At 50.2% G+C, this 18,124-nt stretch overlaps 7 protein-coding genes across 7 annotated transcripts; 1 reads left to right on the top strand and 6 right to left on the bottom strand.

Moving 5' to 3' along the window:
• Positions 1-11: 11 nt before the first annotated feature.
• On the bottom strand, positions 12-992 carry ASPBRDRAFT_198886 (uncharacterized protein; the record flags this gene model as incomplete). Its single annotated transcript, XM_067621252.1, has 6 exons — positions 12-172; positions 245-322; positions 375-452; positions 519-578; positions 633-685; positions 745-992. 6 exons carry the CDS (start codon positions 990-992, stop codon positions 12-14), a joined length of 678 nt encoding a protein of 225 aa, XP_067475699.1.
• Positions 993-1,981: 989 nt separating this feature from the next.
• ASPBRDRAFT_33045 (uncharacterized protein) lies at positions 1,982-3,637 on the bottom strand (the record flags this gene model as incomplete). The annotated part of the gene is made up of 3 exons (XM_067623071.1): positions 1,982-2,107; positions 2,176-3,317; positions 3,382-3,637. The coding sequence occupies 3 exons, from the start codon at positions 3,635-3,637 to the stop codon at positions 1,982-1,984; spliced, it is 1,524 nt and encodes a 507-aa protein (XP_067475698.1).
• A 1,068-nt stretch (positions 3,638-4,705) lies between these two features.
• On the bottom strand, positions 4,706-5,512 carry ASPBRDRAFT_302204 (uncharacterized protein). Its single transcript, XM_067622746.1, has one exon. The coding sequence runs from the start codon at positions 5,406-5,408 to the stop codon at positions 5,091-5,093; it is 318 nt and encodes a 105-aa protein (XP_067475697.1). The 5' UTR covers positions 5,409-5,512; the 3' UTR covers positions 4,706-5,090.
• A 1,259-nt stretch (positions 5,513-6,771) lies between these two features.
• On the bottom strand, positions 6,772-7,384 carry ASPBRDRAFT_198883 (uncharacterized protein; the record flags this gene model as incomplete). The annotated part of the gene is made up of 2 exons (XM_067621251.1): positions 6,772-7,118; positions 7,177-7,384. 2 exons carry the CDS (start codon positions 7,382-7,384, stop codon positions 6,772-6,774), a joined length of 555 nt encoding a protein of 184 aa, XP_067475696.1.
• Positions 7,385-8,201: 817 nt separating this feature from the next.
• Positions 8,202-10,392, bottom strand: ASPBRDRAFT_209700 (uncharacterized protein). The gene is made up of 6 exons (XM_067621873.1): positions 10,317-10,392; positions 10,134-10,261; positions 9,880-10,066; positions 9,300-9,826; positions 8,954-9,244; positions 8,202-8,887 (listed from the first exon to the last, which is right to left on the bottom strand). Exons 1-6 carry the CDS (start codon positions 10,339-10,341, stop codon positions 8,504-8,506), a joined length of 1,542 nt encoding a protein of 513 aa, XP_067475695.1. The 5' UTR covers positions 10,342-10,392; the 3' UTR covers positions 8,202-8,503.
• Positions 10,393-13,731: 3,339 nt separating this feature from the next.
• Positions 13,732-14,796, bottom strand: ASPBRDRAFT_302098 (uncharacterized protein). The gene has a single exon (XM_067622743.1). It carries the CDS (start codon positions 14,554-14,556, stop codon positions 14,026-14,028), a length of 531 nt encoding a protein of 176 aa, XP_067475694.1. The 5' UTR covers positions 14,557-14,796; the 3' UTR covers positions 13,732-14,025.
• ASPBRDRAFT_302099 (putative amino acid transporter) lies at positions 14,797-16,935 on the top strand. Its single transcript, XM_067622744.1, has 4 exons — positions 14,797-15,473; positions 15,523-15,703; positions 15,780-16,243; positions 16,325-16,935. Exons 1-4 carry the CDS (start codon positions 15,036-15,038, stop codon positions 16,889-16,891), a joined length of 1,650 nt encoding a protein of 549 aa, XP_067475693.1. The 5' UTR covers positions 14,797-15,035; the 3' UTR covers positions 16,892-16,935.
• The last annotated feature ends 1,189 nt before the right edge of the window (positions 16,936-18,124 follow it).

Here is an 18,124-nt window from a genome sequence, read left to right as displayed (position 1 = left end):
TAATATCGACCTCACAAGTTGTAGGTGTGAGCGTCGATGTTGATAGTCTCAACGGTCCAGGTCTTGCCATTATCCGAGGTTGACAGTCCGGAGGAGCTGGCCTCGTTGATAGCCAGGGTGTCGCCGAAGGAGCTATCCTCGGCATTCAGGATGATGGTGGTGTCAAGGTACTCTGGTATACTTGGTTAATCCTGCTCTTCTTCTCCTCTGCTCCATTAACCTGGAAGACGATTGGAAAACTTACTGTGAGCAGCCGCAGTGCTCTGGCACGCGTCATCCTGGCATTCAACCGCCGTGCCCCAGCCCTGGGCTTGTCCCGAGCCTGGTGTTTGTCAGTATCAAGCGAAACAATGGTTCAAGATTGGGAAACGCACTGGTCGAAAGAGTCGAGACAACTTCACCGTTGATCGAGACGGTCTGGTCGTACTTGCCCGTGCTGTCGTTGTACTTGTCTTATAGGTAGAAGGTCAGTCTGGATCCTCGAGGGGTGTAGCGAACATGATTGATGGGTGGCTTACAGTGCATGGTCACCTTATCACCAGCAGAAGCCGGGACCTCCTTGCCACCGAGCTGCGTGCCTATTACACAGTTAGCTTGGCCAGCTGATATTACGGTGCTGCATCGAAACTCACCCTCGAGAGTGCTAGCCCAGGTACACCACTGTCCAGAGCTGCCGCCACAGTTGCTATAAATCTCATCAGCAATAGACCTAAGCAGTCATGTCCTTACTCCACATCTACATACGAGTTGGGGTCAGAGAAAGAGACCGCGAGAGCCTGGATCAGATCACCACCGCTTGTTCCCATACCGGGCCAGAGCGCAAGACGGTCCTTCTGGGGGCTAGGAGCCTCCGGCAGAACCAGGGTGGTGTTGGCCTCTCTAATCCATGACTGAGTAGGACCCAGAGAGAAATAAGGGCCGAAGCCAACCGTGCTCTGGCCGTGAGCGGCGCCGATGGCAGCCAGAAAAGCAAGAGCTTCAATTCCACGCATTGTGATGAGACTGGTAATTCGTGATAGGATATGACAATGGACGGAATAGGCGCTGATTGTCTCCTTTACCAAGATAGATTTACCCTGGCTTTATAGGTAACGGATCGAACGGCAAAGGAAACATGGCCGTGTTGTTTCAACAAAGGGGATGTCTCCACTCCACGCCTGGAAGTCTCAAATAAGAATATTTAATTGTTCCCAAACCGCGTGATAGTCTGGGTCACCACTCTGCAGATACCTTTGCATCAATTTCGGAGGAACTGCCGTTTCACTCCCTGTTCGAGGTCACCCCATAGGGTGGTTTGCAGACCCTGGGGGATTCTAGCGTGGCCCTAGTGTCAATCCTCGACGCTCCGGGGCCCACCAACGTTTCATGGCGGTCCCGGAAGTGTCGATCTCTACCCGGAGAGGCAGAGAGCAATATATTCTTCTATAGGGCAGTCAGCTGTTTTTGCACGAATCGCACATGAAGTATCGGCACATGGCGCTCATTATGTCTCTGAATAGTGACTGCTTTCAGCTTAGAGCGGAAACATCCGTGTGTTATATGGACAATAGATTAAGTCTGGATGTAGCTATTCTATTATGAATACCGGCTCGCCCCTAAACACCCCGGTCACCTGTAATCATTTTGCGAAGGCTACAGATATTAACTCGACAGACATCGCATCATGATGGTAGGTGGAACTCAGGATATTGGGCCGAGACCTTGGGTGAACTCTTAACAATTCCCCTGCAATGTAATTCCCAAGAAGCATATACTTCCACAATAGAAAATTCCCGTAGGACCATCTAAACGATACAGAATATTCTTTCTGCCAGGTTTATGTCTACATCACGAGTGCCGGTTTACTCAATCAGCACATAGGGGCGAGGCCTTTAACTGGAATATCCCACTTCAAGTTTGAAAGACCAGGTGTGACTGAGGCTCAAGGTTTGGTTTTCGCTACAAAAAAACGCCCCACTACCAGGCTTCAAACACATGGATCTTACAGTTGTAGTGAGTGGCCATGGTACTTCGGTTCCTCATAGGCAGCCGGGGTGATGGGTTCATCGGACCGTTCCGGGAATCCGTCGAAGGACTTGGCGTAAGTCGCAATAGAGTGGGCGACAAGCTAAAATAAATCATAACCAGTCAGCAAAATGATCCGCATAATGGTAACTATTATGGATGTTGTCCTACCTTCGTGTTCCATTCCCACGCAGTCAAGTTTACATTGGCCACCGTGTCGCAGAGCTGGTGGTAACACGGGTCATACCATTGGCCAGCCACTCCGCCGAACATGTCCTGTTCCTCAGCTGTCTTGATCCCCTCTGCGCCTGTGGCAATCCCACCACCGGGAATACCATGCCGGATGAAGGCATCATAGTCGCTGCGTCCGTCAAACGGGATATATGTGTAGTTAAATCCATGATCTTCGTAAAAGTCGGTGTACAGATCACGAAGCTCCTCGGATCCCACGGGGTTCACAGCGTTGGTGGCATTGTAAACTTGATACGCAAAGTTGGGCGAGCCAAGCATATCATAGTCCATGAAAAGACGAATCTTACGGTTCTCTTCCGGGGTGAGAACGGACACGTAGTAGTCGGATCCGAGAAGGCCTTCCTCCTCGGCAGCCCACCAAGCAAATCGCACACAGTTGTTAACACGGAACTGGGTGAGCAGAGTGGCAAGCTCCAAAAGGGTCAGTGTACCAGACCCGTCGTCATTGATACCCGGGCCTTCGGCCACACTGTCACTGTGTCCACCCAGCATCACACAGTTGTTAGGGTCACCATCCGTGGTCTGTGCGATGATGTTGGTGGTGTGGATAGTCTCGACTATCGCGTCCACGTAGGCGATAGCGTCGACCTTCTCACCTTTCTTCAGCTTCTCTAGGACCGGGGCAGCATCCGCGTCCGAGATACCGAAAGTAGCAACATGATCGGGGGTTGGGTTTCCCAGAGTTCCGCTTAGATCACCCCGCTCGTTGTTGTAGATGACGGCAGCGATAGCTCCCGCTTTGCCAGCCAATTCAGACTTCGTTCCGAATGGGCAGCTTCCCCGACTGATGAATGCCACGGCGCCTTTCAAGTTGGACGGGTAGTCCGAGGCCTCACACCCGAGGTTGGATACGGCAACCACGGAGCCATATACCGGCTCCTTATGCCTCGTTGGGGGAGTTAGGCCCATTGGTGTAGCCGATTTGGGAACATCATGACCAAGAACAAGGCGAGACTCGAAGACATTACCGCTGACGGCAGGGAAGGACTGGTTGACGACAGTATAATAGTCACCGAGGTCGGTAAGCGTGGAGTATATGTAGTCGAGCGTGCCAAGATGACCTAGAAAGAAAGTTTGTCAGCTAATGATCGTTATTACATGGATTCAAAAAAAGGTATGTAATACCCTTGCTGCCAATGACGCGAGTGGGATGGTTATACTCGTCTTCTCCCAGCTCCGCAATCTTGTAAAGATGTCGGGCTCTGTCCAACAGATTCTCCGCCTTGACCTGCTCCTGTAGCAGCGGGGAGCTAATTAGTGGTTTATCGCCCGCATTCGTTGTCTGCCACTGTGAATTGGGACCTTGAACTAAAGGTAATTGCAGAGCACCAACCTGGCCCAGGAGCACTGGGACCAGATGTAGCGTCGAGTAAACACGCATGGTGGGCGAAACCAAGCCCTATATAAAGAAGGATAGAAGAGAAAAAAAATATGAGTCAGACCACGCCTGTAAAGATGGGATAGAGACCGTAGAAAAGAGCTGAGGAGCTAGGAAGATGGGAGAGCAACAACCTGTGGAGGAATAAATACGGGGAGCTGGGAAGGGGAGCTTCTGCCAGGAACCGGTCAGATGATAAGCGATAAGATAGACCCGTGACACCCACCTGACCTGCCTCATCGGGAAAGGCGTCATGCTCAGCCCGATCGCCTCATTTTCCCCATTTTCCAGGCAATCCTCCACCCTTGCATCTTCTCACCGACACCAGGAGGCACTACCATCTCGACACAGGTGTCAATCTGCTTCCGCGTGGTGAGATGCTGTTATATTCCCGTACCACTAACAAATGGTCTGCAAGATCCGTGGAGTCAATCGGATTCGTCCCGCTCCAACGCAGGCGCAGGGCGCCTTTGCTCTCCCGACCCGAGCGGGTCTTTTCACCAGCGTCACCCGAGAGCTTGGGTTCCCATTGCGCTCAGAATGGCAGGAATATCTCCTTCAAGGAAGTTGTCAATCACTAGACTTGCGGTTTCTATTGTCTCGGATCTTGATGAAATGACGATCTTTCAGATCAGACTAGAACCCCGACCACTCCGCACCCCCTCTTGATACTTCAGGTGATAGTTTGGCCCGATGTTACTTATCCCATTGCTAGAATCGATATCAGTGCCAGAATCTAATACTTGTTTCGCAAGTAACAGTCGCTGGGATGCACAACTGGACGGCCCGTTCTCAGTGCAACAAGCAGTCTTATAGTCAAGGGAAGGACAGTACCACTGTGCTACGTCTGACTTTAAGCCACTGCTGTCAGTCACCTATATCCGGATACAAAAGTATTCGGTACAATAATCGGGAAGTTAGGCTACACCCTTACCTCTCGTAGGTCAGATTACATCATTGCGGCCTCATCTGGAACTGCAAGGTTGTAGCAGCCCCGTTCTAGATCTCTTGTACTTTACTTCTCTGTCAGACAGGCTGTTTCCTACGATTGAGAACAATTTCCCTGATCGCCGTTTTGTATTCACTAGCTACATGGCCACGGGAATTCTGATGTTAATCAAGTCAAGATAGGTGGATTGCGAATCACGTCTTCACCAACAAGGGCTCGATTACGAACGAAGCTTATTCCTTCAACACGGATGGCAGGCCAATCACTATCAAGCTGGCGAAGTAGATGAACAATTATAACGATTGTCCAATGCTATGGCTACATGTGTGCATTTTCCCGATGATTTGATGCCGTGCCATAATGTGTCGCTCGGAAACTGCGATATAATAAGTTTTGCATTTAGGAAGTCCCGTGTGTATACAATTCATTCATTATTCATTGAACATTTACTATAGTTTAGGAGACATCATCACCGATCTGCGCATACCGGACTTTTGATACCGAAACTTAATCAAACCTAGCATTCGCGGCCTCGAAAGCGTCCGCCTCATCCTGGCCCGATATACCTCTACTCATCTTCGCACCGTCCGTAAACGACCACTCGTCGGTGACCGGATTACCGTACTCGTCAACGGTAGTTTCGAAGAATTCCTCAGGTCCCCAATTGGAGGTCGGATCTGCTGCTTGATATGCTGCAGTGGCTGACTGGGATGAGGATTGCTGTCTCTGAGCGGCTCTTTGATCCTGGGTGGTGTTGTGAAGACGACGCCTCTGGTCTTCGTCTTGGGGGAATCGGAAGGAAGTGTCGGTTTTGGTGTGCGGCATTTTGATAGTTAGATAACTGTGGATGTTAGATATATTAATATTAGTTGATATAAGGTGATAAGAGCGCACACTCACTGGCACTTCGAAGATCAATGATTTTTTCAATGGTTGACAAGTCACTTCATCTCAATACTAATTCCTAGTTGACAGTTTTCTCACAGACAAGCACACCGATGAACGTCCTGATATATATAATGTCGCCTTACCACTAACTGTCCGTAAATGACGTCTCATGTTCACAAGAAGGCCACCTAACGCATGACGCATTGCCAATCGCCACCACCAACACCCTTCCAAAGACAATATCTTGAAGCCTTGCGCTGCCCCTGGTTATGTAGAACTGTGTCTCTCTGGGGTGGGTAAAGTGGGTCATATAATCTGCGCGGTATGGTTGTCTCAATCTGAGTAAGCTTAAGCTTCGCTACAATGATATTATTCCGCAGGTTTTGGGTTTAAGGTGAAGTCGAACTTTCATCATTCCCACTGCAATGGTTAGAGGAGGTGATATCACGCTGAGATACAAGAAAAGGCAATTGATGGTTTCGAATGTCCTAGACCAAATTTAATGATCTCTTGAGACGAGGGATATATATTGCTGCCTGAGGCGATTATATATATTTGCGCCACCGCCTTTTTGTACACTTTCTCAGCTGCTTTTTCTGGGACTGTACATTCTTAAATCCGCTTAAATCCGAGATTTTTTGGTCGAGGTTCGCTAGGTTCTGCCGCCGAGAGCGGTCTACATGGCGGTGTGCTTACCGCCCAAAGCCATACTAACATTCTGGCATTCTGCCCTGACAGCGAACAGTTTCGTCATTTTCCCAGAAGGGTATGGGGTATAAACCCGCTCAAATCTGTGGATTTTCTTTAGACGGGTCCGACTAGTTTGTGTCGGTTCTGATGGCCTCCATGGTAGTGAACATACTGTATGGGAAGCGTCTATGGAGACTTACTATGATAGCTTGCCCTGACGCTGCCATCCCATCATGGCTGTGTCCTACTGCTCAATTAATCAATGCGAAAATAATTCTTTTCTCATGAAGGCTCCTTGAGCTGAAGGTCTGCAAATACATCTTAATCGACTGTTGAGAAAAGTACACAGGGATCTTCTTACGTTTGACCGAAGCAAATCACTACTGAAATACTTGTCCCAGAATTTGAGGCTTCATTAACCATTATATCATTGACAAATTCGAAAAATAAGAGGTACTCTGGAAGCTAAAACGTACAAGTGACTATCATACAGCGAATGGAAAGGGATATGGTAAGCTCTCGAAGGAATAAAACAGATCGTAAAACCGAAAAGAATCCGTAGCAGGCCGTTAATCATACAGTCATGTCATACCAGCAGGCAGGCGCATCATCAAGTACCATCTTTCTTGCTGCCAAATCCTGGGATCGCGCTCCCCCAACTCTTCGCTCCGCTAGCAACAGAGGATCCGGCCGACTGTATTCCAGTTGACAGTCCCTGGCCTGCACGTTTGGAGTTATCGACAACAGGGTCGGTTACTCCTCCAAGAGGACCTCCATAAGAGCCATTTTCATCTTTGCCTCCACGCTCAGCGCGATTTACCCCCTCCTTCGAGACCATGTTACCCACAGGGGCCAGCAGACCATTTTCGCCCAACTGGTTTCCAACAAGGTTGTTCACGTCATCTTGAATCTGATCGGCTTGCTTGACGCCGGTGACCTTCGTCTTCGATAGGTTGTCTAGTTGGACTAATTAGCAAAGGCATGAGCAGGTAATATGGAAAGAAGATCAGCGTACCCTTGGTAACGTAGGAAGCCTTGTTATCACCTTTGCCGAACCACTTAAGATATTGGTCCTCCAACCAAGGCATCCACTTCTCGTATTGCTCGTTGTAGGCTTCTTTGACCCACTCCGTGAAGGACTGCTTATCGCGTTGCTCGGCAGGAAGGCTGTCGTATAACTTGTGCTGTTCTTCTTCAGTGTGGTTGGGCGTGGTACTACCCATGGTTTGCTTAATAGTGTCCATTCTGGTGGTTGAGATAATATGCTTCAGCTCAGGATGTTCAAAGAGGATACGGTCGATGGAGTATGGTTCCGAGCACTGTGCCCGTCGACGCCCCTCTCAAAGTATATATGTATGGTGAGGTGGTCTGGTTGAGGAACGGCATGACGTATGTGGTTTCGCCAAGAACTGATATCCTTCTCTGTACACAGTAGATATCAGGTTCTGGTACTATATGGCTTGCGGACGTGGTTCACCTCCAACGGTGGCTGTGATCAAGCGACAGATGGCGACGCGTCCAGGGGAGCAGAGATGACGTCACGGAACACTTGCATTTCCGATGTGCATTAAGTACGTCACAGCTGAGATAAGTGGAATATATCACCTGACTTACGTTCTTTATGCGAATCTATATTTTTCCACCAATCGGTAATATTTGAAAGTACTTATACTTCAAACCTGGCTTTAGCCAAAAAGAAACTATCTGTGGTTGGCCAGAACAACTGACATTCTGGTCTTGCAGCTGCATTTGGATTCTCAGATAGCAACAAATGGTTGGTTGGTGGTCTATCGTGGATCGTGGCCCTGTCCTCGGCCCTGTCCTTGCAGTCGAGATATCGTCTTACCGTGCTAGTGAAAACTGTTAGCCGCTACTATTTCGTATCCTAATACCTGTGGTGATATAGTACTAATATTCTGCTTAAGCAAGCAATCACTGCTAGTAGTCGAATTGCGGTCATAGTACTACTAAGGCTCCTTAGCTTCTGATCAGTATGACTATACAGGCCTATACTCAGCAAGGAGAATACGGACATTGACCAGACAATACAGATACACCACTTTGTGACCTGCAGAATAGTCCTACAGAATATACTATATGTATTGTGACAGGCACGTATGTTTTATTAGTACCATAATCGAGCAATCACTGGATGTGTGTAGGAGCACGTGGCATTGGCCTGGCTGAATTTGGCAACCTTCATCTACGCTGCAATGTTACGTTCAACCACAACAAGACCTCAGCGTACCTGATTCTCTATGGTTTACATTCCACTATGATTCCATACAGCCGTTCTCTGTTCTCATGTCGCGTCGCTAAATCATCTAAACAAACACAGTTCGTCAAGCCATCTCGTCATGCGTCGACACAACTCCTTTTTCTTGGTCAACCATGTCCTTCTGCTTGTGTCGCTCAATCTCTTCGCCGAAGCGGTCAGGGATCTTGTGCGTCCTCCAGGGCTTCATGTCGGCCTCGAACATCATGTCGATATCTTCAAGCGATCGCTGGGCAGTCTCCGGATAGAAGAAGAATACATGGAACGTCATCACTGTGCAGAAGACACCGAAGATAATGTAAGTCTTCCACTGAATGTTGGTGAAAGCCGGGGCCACAAAGTATGCCAACGCAAAGTTGAAGATCCAGTTACCCGCAGCTGAGAGACCGACACCCTTGGCACGATACTTAAGAGGGAACACTTCGGAAGCATAAATCCACGCCACAGGGGCCTACATCATAGTCACGTTAGCTGTGGCGATCTCTAGACTTTCTCAAGGGATTGGATAGCTACATACCCAGGTGAACCCATAAACAGCAACAAAGATGTACGAGCAGGCGATGACACCCTTGCCGGGAGGTCCCGTAATTGACCACTTCAGGTTCGCATTGCCGTCAACGGAGTCAACATGATGACCACGAGAAGCCATCAGACCAGCAATAGTAAAGTGACAGGCCATGCAGAGGACGGATCCAGTGAGGAGCAAGAGTCGTCGACCGATGCGATCAACGAATGGCAGGATAGAACCTGTGGTGACCAAGAAGATCACGTACTGAATGGCTGACGAGTACAGGGTGGTGTTTCCAGACTAAACAAAACCGTGAGCTTCAAAGGCTGCTGCTTAAAGTATGCGAAAGACTTACCATGCCTGCCATGTTGAAGATATACACGACGTAGTACATCGCAACATTGCCTCCGAGCAACTGCTGCCAGACCTGAGCGCTGACACCGCAAACGGTTCGCTTCCAAAGCTTTGGCCCGAACAAGGAAAGGAACGAAACATCCTTGGCCTCCTGGGCAATGCGTGCTGCTTCCTGCACTTCTTCGTATTCCACTTGGACCACGGGATCGTTGCGGTCACCCTTGGCATGCAGCAGAGCCAAAGTATCCAACGCTTCCTCCCAGCGTTCTTTACTTGCCAACCAACGAGGAGATTCGGGAAAGAAGGGCAATGCGGCAAGTAGGATGAGCGCTGGGATACCCTGTACACCCCACGAAACCCGGAAAGAAGCTGCTCCGGCCAGACCTTGGCCACACCCGTAAGAGATCAGATACATGATGAGCATACCCCATTCGATAGCCCATTGCTGGATACCGACAATACGACCACGAATGCGAGCGGGTGCTAATTCGGCGAGGTAAACGCAGACCTGTGAGGATGTAATACCGACTTGAAGTGTTGTTAGCACATGGCAGATTCCCGAGATGCAGCGGGAACCATACCGGACAGACCGCTGATCACTCTCCCAGCGACCAGATGAGCGACATTCTGGGCACTACATTGAATGGCAGCTCCGATGACCCAGATGCAGCACGCTAGCATAAGGGAGTAACGACGACCAATTCGGTCTGATATGAAACCTGCGGCGAGAGCGCCGGCGAAGGAGCCAGCAGACATGGAAGCGGTGATCTAGAAGAGACCCATCCCGTCATCAGTACCCCGTGTCCATACTGATACTTTAGGCTTGATTACTCACACCACCTTGCAAGTCGGAATCAGGGGAATGAAAGTATTCCAGATACTGATCCGTACCAATCCATGCACTCATGGAACTGACATCGAAGCCGAACAAGGCACCGCCAATGGTGCCGAAGGCAGCCAGGACTGTGTAGCTTCGTTAGCTTCAGCAAGATGACCACTGTGAAGCACCCGGCCATACCGTAGATATTCGAAATGCGATACATGATGTCCAACGGTCTCACCGAGCTGTTCACGACGAGTGGACTGCAACCGGGGTGAGATGCGGAGAAGCAACTCGGGACCCGGGCTGCATTTATAGAGCACTTAGCGACTAGCTGCCGAAGCTGCATCGCGCCGGTACGGCTTCAACGGCATGGCGTCACAGACAGACTCGTGGTGCAGTGGGTGGTGCGAGACACGCATGGCCGATAAATCCCGAAAAGAGGAAGGATCGCCGGGCCTTAATGCGGAGGTCCGGGGATTCAGGATGGAGCACGAATCAGAGGATCCGGGGACGGACGGGGTCTGCCTCCCGAGTGGAGGGCGTCACGGCCCCGGATCCAGTCGGTTGATTCTGCGACGGAGATTTTCCCTGTTCGTGCCTGTCGTCCGGCTGAATGTCATTTTAACCGAGGTCGGGTGAATTGACACGGCCAGGGAAGTCAAGGCCCAATTCTGGAGACCCCATGCGGAGTAATCATTATCATCCATGGCCGGGCTCCGTCATTGCATTCTGTCTGTCTCGGCAAGGCGTCGCTTGGGGACCATGTCATGTGTAACCGACAGTCCGGCATGTTGCCATACATGGGTTACAACGTTGCCGAAGAGGAAGGCTGAACGTATTCTCCGCTGGGCAGACATGGATATGAAGCTCGGTTCTCCAGTAATCTCCAATCGAATACTTGTAACGTGATGGTTGCTGGAACTGATGCCTACGTGCACTCTCTCATGGCCTGAACATCGACCTTCCCCATCGCCCGCCCTTGATTGATGTCGCTCACAAACTTTCATGGTCTGGTTGGACGCATCTCACAAGGCAGCTCGACACATTGTAGAACATCTCATGAAGATGCTTTCCGAAGATTAGGAAGGTGGCTGCCTGGGTGTGGCTGGACTAACTGATTAGCCTACTCCATGGCTTCGGATACTTGGTAGTTACGGTCTATTGTCACTTCGTCGGAGGCGCTGTCATGACCAATCGGAAACATCCTGGCACGGCCACTGTTTGGTCATAGCTTCGGACTGCATTCAACTATTATGACGAGAATCATCAAATCAAGGAATAAGCGGAGTAGTCATGCAGTTTCTTGCCAGGGATCCTGCCAAGGGCACCATGCGACTTAGGCAGGTTAAGCGGAAAATACTCCGTACTATCGGAATGAATTACTGAGCACATGGTTCATCTGATCGATCCTCATGTGGACCATGTGCCAGTGGAGGCACAAGCGGTTCCAAAGGATCCTTCAAAGACTTGCTAGAAAATATTTGCTGACCTCACAGACCTTCCGGACGATGTGAAAGATGTAGCTGCGACATGGATGGGAATATATCTGAACGACATACAAAGCCTGTCACTGTCTCCAAGAGTCACTGAATATGAACCTACAGACACCAGAATGATTCACCACCATGCATAATTGGATCTCGCGACATTGGCCTACCTCTGCTATGCATCCATAAGCGGAGCCTAGACAGCCACTACACGTGTGCAATTCTATAAATCAGCAGTAAAATATCATACGATTAGATCTTGCGAGACAGCATCCCCTGCTCATATAACAGAATGGGGTAGGGGTACGTGAGATGAAACCCAACGTTCTCATCCGTCTCCTGCTCTATGCTAGATAGAGCCCCTGGGCGTCAAGCAGCAACGACGCATTACGCCGCCAGACGCAACATGAATGCTGACTGGAGATCTGATCAGCACTGGCAAGGCCCCAAATACGCTAGAATTACAATCATTCCTCTGCACTGGTCGTCCGTTTACTCAGGGGTTATAGGCTGCCAATCCGGAGAATTACTGGAATGGTCTATAGGATATCAGGCGCCCTAATAGAACTATGTTGTACAATCTGCTGGCCTTCTTCGACTATTGTGGCAGCCGACGCTATAGTATACTGACTGCCGTCAACTTAGCCGATGCAGCATGGGCTAAATAATGACCCTGGAATAAAGCAATCCTTCCGATCGCTTAGAAAGCAGTTCTCCACTAGCCCCATGTCTCCGAGCATGATCTGAGCGCCAATATCACCAGTGGAGACTGAATTTGGCGAAGACCCTGGCTCCAAGGAATAGTCTAATGACTCACCACCGCTTATGAAGCTCCAGCCAAAGTGGTGCTTTTCGCGACATGATGCGTGCATTATATCCCAACATGGCCTCGTTTGGAGTCTACATTAAAATTCGATACTGATCGTGCCTACCATTTGTCAAAGATGGGTATTCTCTACCTTATCCAAGCAGTCAAAGTCTACGGCATGCTCAAGGGGTCCCGTACAACGGGACGGAGTACTATCCTTATTGTACCAAGTTGACCTGATCATGCTGGAACCACTGCCTTACATCGACTTTCTTGCTAATGAAATGTCATATTCTGTCGATCATGCCGGTTTGGCTGCCTTTTCCCAGTTTTGTGTGCTAATTGAATATTCGTGCCAATGCATCCGATCCTTGACCTTACAGCCTATCGACTGGAGATTTGGGTAATGACCATGATAGAATCAATCACCAACAGCCACAAAATGCGTGTCAGGATTCGTCGCACAAGGGGGATCTTGACTACGCTGACGTCTCTTCATAGCTGAAGGCAGCAAAGCAGCTATGAGCAAGTGACAAAGGCCCATACTGTTGGGATGAATATGAGACAACATTCAAGTCATTTCGGCTCCAATCCAGCAACTGCTTAGATGGGTATGATTGTCGACTCCCAGTCAGGTCCGTGGTCAGCCAGAGCCAAAATGAGACGCAAGGGACAACGCCTTCTGCCGCCGGCATAGCAATTTCGGGATTTGCCTCGACAGAACGGATTTCACGGCTAATTATCTTCTTTATGTTCCTCGAGACACCCTATTAATCTCTTACTCCCTGACGGTGAATTCGAAGCAAAACTTGCAATTGCTATTGAGTGTGAACTCTGGTAGTGAAGCCTGAAACCGGCATTTCTCGACGATGATCTCCCAGAGTGTGGGCACAGAGGCGTTATAAGCTTTCTACGTCCGATCATGTTGAATAATGCTTGCAAATGGCTGAGACGTGGCAGATGGCCTCTTGTTGGAGCAATGCGACCGTGTGCAAGTACAAGGGTCCCTCCCGGCCTCATGTAAGGAGGGCTCGTCTACAGGACAAGAGCATCCAGGGATTGGAGGACAGCAAAGGAGCTAAAGGAGAGATTAGGCTATCCCTGCAAGATCTTCGGTTCTCGATCAGTTTGAGACACGTGTTGGTCGGCGAGGTTGCAGTACTACGAGGTAGGATATGGCAGCCGCTGAGGTTATTCTTGTGCTTGTCCAGCCGGCCATCTTGCCGATCGGCGAGTCATTGACCGACGATGGCCAACCACCCAAAATCCCATAACTCTGTGCCACAAGAAATAACCATCAAGTCATCATAGAAGGCAATCAGGCGCCATCATCAGTCAGCAGCTCCGTCGATACCCGTGTCTCTCGACGTGTACCAGCCTGACACCAATCCGGGGATATCTACGATAAGCCAATGCCAATGGCCCGTCCCAGGCAGCCGGGAGCAGACGGCGCAGCAGCAGCTCGACAGACTACGAAAGCTAAATCAGTAGCTTGATTCATATCCCCTCAGAGGGGCCGCCGGAGCCAAGCTCTAATTGTTTTGCGCTTTTCGCCCTGATTGGTTTGTTTAGCGTACGCGTCAGATTCCCCCAATTGGACAGATAACGACTAGATATGAGGGTTCTTAGTTCTATCTACCACGGCCAGAGATAACCATTCTTCGCCCAAACCCCGATAGCGGATCTCTCGAGTCTCGACCCCCTGACGATTTGGTTTAATCTCCGCCCCCTCCTTCATGGCTGTACTCCTTGTGTCTTCATGTACTCCACGTCTTGGATTAGGTGGATCAACCCGGCCTTCCTCCAGTTGGTTGCCAACCGTGTTACCGCCGATCCCGGTGTTCAAGATGTAAGGGATATGGCACACTCCGGGGACAGCCTTCTCTTGCTCTACCCACGCGATCATGACATGGAGGTGGCCATTCATCGGCGGGCTGACTGTTTCTGGGCCTTCACCCGCATTGGCTGTACCACCAGTCGCCCCCCCCTCAGCCCAAGCCTTTCGACGGACGTCTATAATGTAACCCTTTTGACATGGGGCACCCACGAGGCGCACTGGGGGAAGTATCATTTGTGGCAACTCATGGCAAAAGATAACACGGCATGCCCAATTGCCCAGAGGGATCTGGAGGATGCACATCAGCTGATGGCACAGACCGTGTGGTCCTGATAACGACCACGGTTGAAGCGCTACAATTGGCAGCCGGGGGTTTGGTATCAGCCATGCTACTCCAGGCTTACGGCATCATGTATTCTTCCAGAAGGTTGCTGCTCCTGCGTATGTCCGTCCGGTGCCGAATGCTAAAAATGTATTGCGGCACGCACAATACGACCGGACCAGGGGCGTTATCTTTATCTCTGCCTCATGCTAGCCAAGCCCGCTAATGGCCTGATACAAAGCCTCTTATCTGCCAGTAGATTGGTCGCTGAGACACGCAAGTGTGATTGGGAGGGAGACGTGGGACCCTTGCTCTACGTTGCACGGCTGCCGTGGAGGGTATAATAATACTCCTTGCATCCCCAGCCGCGGTTGATGAGGCTTGCTGATTTCTGTCTCTTGTGGTTTATCCTCTCTAGTATTGACCACCTTACCACCATCGCATCGACCGTCCCTTCATCATGGCTGATCACTCTGCCATGGCAGCCTACGAAACGTCGAGTAATCGGAGCCCTCAAGATGCCGAGAAAAAAGGCGAGCCCATGGAGCGCTGGGCATCGGTGGATGTCGACTATGGTGCCGAAACCGATCTCAAGCGGAGCTTGTCCACGCGGCATCTCACCATGATAGCGTTGGGGTCCTCAATTGGTATGGGGTTATGGCTGGGAAGTGGTGAATCGCTGGAGAATGGTGGCCCGGCTGCCATCTTCATAGGCTACCTGCTGAGTGGCACCATGATTTGGTCCGTCAGCCATTCGATCGGCGAGATGGCCGTTATGTATCCTCTGCCGTCTGCATTCACCCAGTGGACGGAGATTTTCATCGACCGGTCGGCGGCCTTTGCACTGGGCTGGGCTTATTGGTTTTCTTATTTCATCACGATCGCAAACGAGCTTCAGGTATGACATACTTACTGGCATGGCTAGGTGTTCTGTGCTGACTGCTTAGGGTATCGTCACGGTCCTGAACTTTTGGACCGACAAGGTGCCCATTGCGGCTTGGATTACGATCTTTTGGGTGGTGATTATCTTCATCAATGTCTTTGCGGTGCGCTTCTTCGGCGAAGTGGAAGTCATTGCCTCCAGCATCAAATTCGGATGGATTTTCGTGGTCATCATCTCTCTGATCGGTTAGTAGCAGGCTCATACTCCTTCTCATCTGCTTCTGCTTCTGTGACTGACGCATACCCATGTCGTATTTGATAGTGGTCTCAGCCGGCGGAGCGCCCGATGAGGGCCCGATCGGCTTCCGTTACTGGAACTCGATGCCATTCACCAATGGCTTCAAGGGGTTCCTGTCCGTCATGCCTACCTGTATCTTCGCCATGTCCGGATCGGAGAACTCGGCGCTGGTCGCAGCGGAGACAGACAATCCGCGCAAGGCGGTGCCACGCGCCGTGAGCTCGATCTGGTTGCGTCTGTCGCTGTTCTACGTCCTGGGCTCGTTGATGATCACTATTACGGTGTCCCCGAAGGATCCTAATCTTTTCGGCGGCAGCGGCGTCAACGCATCGCCGTTTGTCATTGCATACCGCAACGCGGGACTTGCTCCGTTGGCACACATCATGAACGCGGTGATCTTCATCTCTGTGCTGTCCACGGGAAGTATCTCTGCCTATGGTGGTTCGCGAACCCTGATGGGATTGACGCATTTGAACCTCGCGCCGAAGGTTGGTCCTCTACCCCAATAGGATCTAGCTCATCTGACGTGGCTTTCGGCCCTCACTAACTCCTCTGCCTACAACGTCTAGATCTTTGGCAAGGCCGACAAAGCCGGTCGCCCCGTCGCCGGACTCTTCATCACACTCCTCATCGGTGGCGGCCTCGCCTACCTCAACGTGAACAACAAGGGCTCGACCGTCTTCACCTGGTTCTCGAACCTGACCTCTCTCTTCACACTCTTCGGATGGGGTACCATCTGCCTTTCTCACCTCCGCATGCGCTACGCCTGGAAGATCCAAGGGCGCTCCGTCGAAGACCTCCCCTGGCGGTCCTGGACCTACCCCTACGGCGCCATCTGGGGATTGACCTGGTGCATTCTGCTGATCATCGCCGAGTTCTACCTGAGTTTATGGCCCCTGGGCGGCAACCCCACGGCCAAGGGCTTCTTCGCGAACTATGTTTCCGTGGTGGCGATCGTGGTGCTGTACATCGGTGCGCGCTGCTACTACCGCGGACGGTGGTGGGTGGATGCACGCACGATTGATCTGGATGGGCCCCGGCGGTTCTATGCCGATGTGGCGGATGTCGAGGCCAGGCCGGCCAAGACGGGGATCAAGAAGTATGCGTCGATGGTGGTGTCGGCAGTTCTTGAGTAGATAGAAGTGTGTGTAGTTAGGTTCCTTGTAGGGTATATACTAGTAGGTTAGGCGTATATATGGAGGCTTCGTGGTTAATGTATATTGTTCATCGGTGTTCCGAGTCCTTCGTATTTGTTCTCATTCCTTTGCCTTTCGCTTGCATTATCGTCAGGTTAAGCTCACAGTAGTAATAAGTACCAGAGTTCTTTACGACCTGTAGTACTAGTACTAGTAGATACTTGAACCCGAATTCAATAGTAATAAAGCTGAGTAACGACGTAGATCTCTAGATCGAGACACTTGGCTACTAACATCCGGCTTCAGTGAGATCAGATAACTGCCTTGTCGGGTTATTTTATTATTCAATATATAATTAGTACTATTTGGTACATATCGGACTGTTCTAAATATTATTATGGAGAAGAAATATCTTGCTTGCTACTAGTGACTAGTGATATAGTAATATTAAAACACGTACTGTAATTCTGAAGGTATCTTAATTTCTACATTCTCCGGGATCCTATACCGGGCCCGTTCAGATATTCTTGTTGCTATTGTAACTCTCTTTCATAACAAAAAAAAAATATTAGAAGACTTGAATATAAGCCAAGAACCCTCAAGCATACCGGTCATAGTCACATACCGAAGCCTAGAAAGCAAATTGTGAATTGAACATGAAGATAATCCAGACTCTATAATGAAAGACATACGATGCAGAGAGACTTGCTGTGTGTGGGACAGGAAGCTATTATATAGTGTTTTGTCACATCAGATATACAGATGGCAAAAAGCCAGCGGAGGATTTGCGATATATGTTTAAATGCTGTTGGGAATATCAGGGGACTCAGTGAGGGTGATTTGACCTGGAGGTCTAGTTAAGATGGATAGGAAGACGTGCTGTGGCCGATAGGTTGGAGGCTGTTGGAGGCGAGACAGTGTGCATAGACCTCTATGAGCTGTGTTCTCAATCCAAATAATCCTATCCCAGCTGACGCATACTCTTTATAGTCGTGTAGAAGAAGATGGACGGCGCGGGTATATATAACCAGAGTAAACGTCCGCGCATCGTACCAATGATCCTGCTACCACTCACTCACTTCCCTTCGCTATCAAAGGGCTGTCTCAGCTACTTCTGATCACTCCCAGCGTCTACAGAAAGGGCTCTATCAGCATCGCTCGCCGAACCTGGTGATAGAGAAGATTCTTCGCACATCCACGGGTGTGCAAGGCATTGCTCGGGTGTCCAGCGTT

This window comes from Aspergillus brasiliensis (assembly GCF_001889945.1).
Source record: "Aspergillus brasiliensis CBS 101740 unplaced genomic scaffold ASPBRscaffold_12, whole genome shotgun sequence".
NCBI lineage: Eukaryota > Fungi > Ascomycota > Eurotiomycetes > Eurotiales > Aspergillaceae > Aspergillus > Aspergillus brasiliensis.
This window is presented reverse-complemented; position numbering and strand designations above follow the sequence as displayed.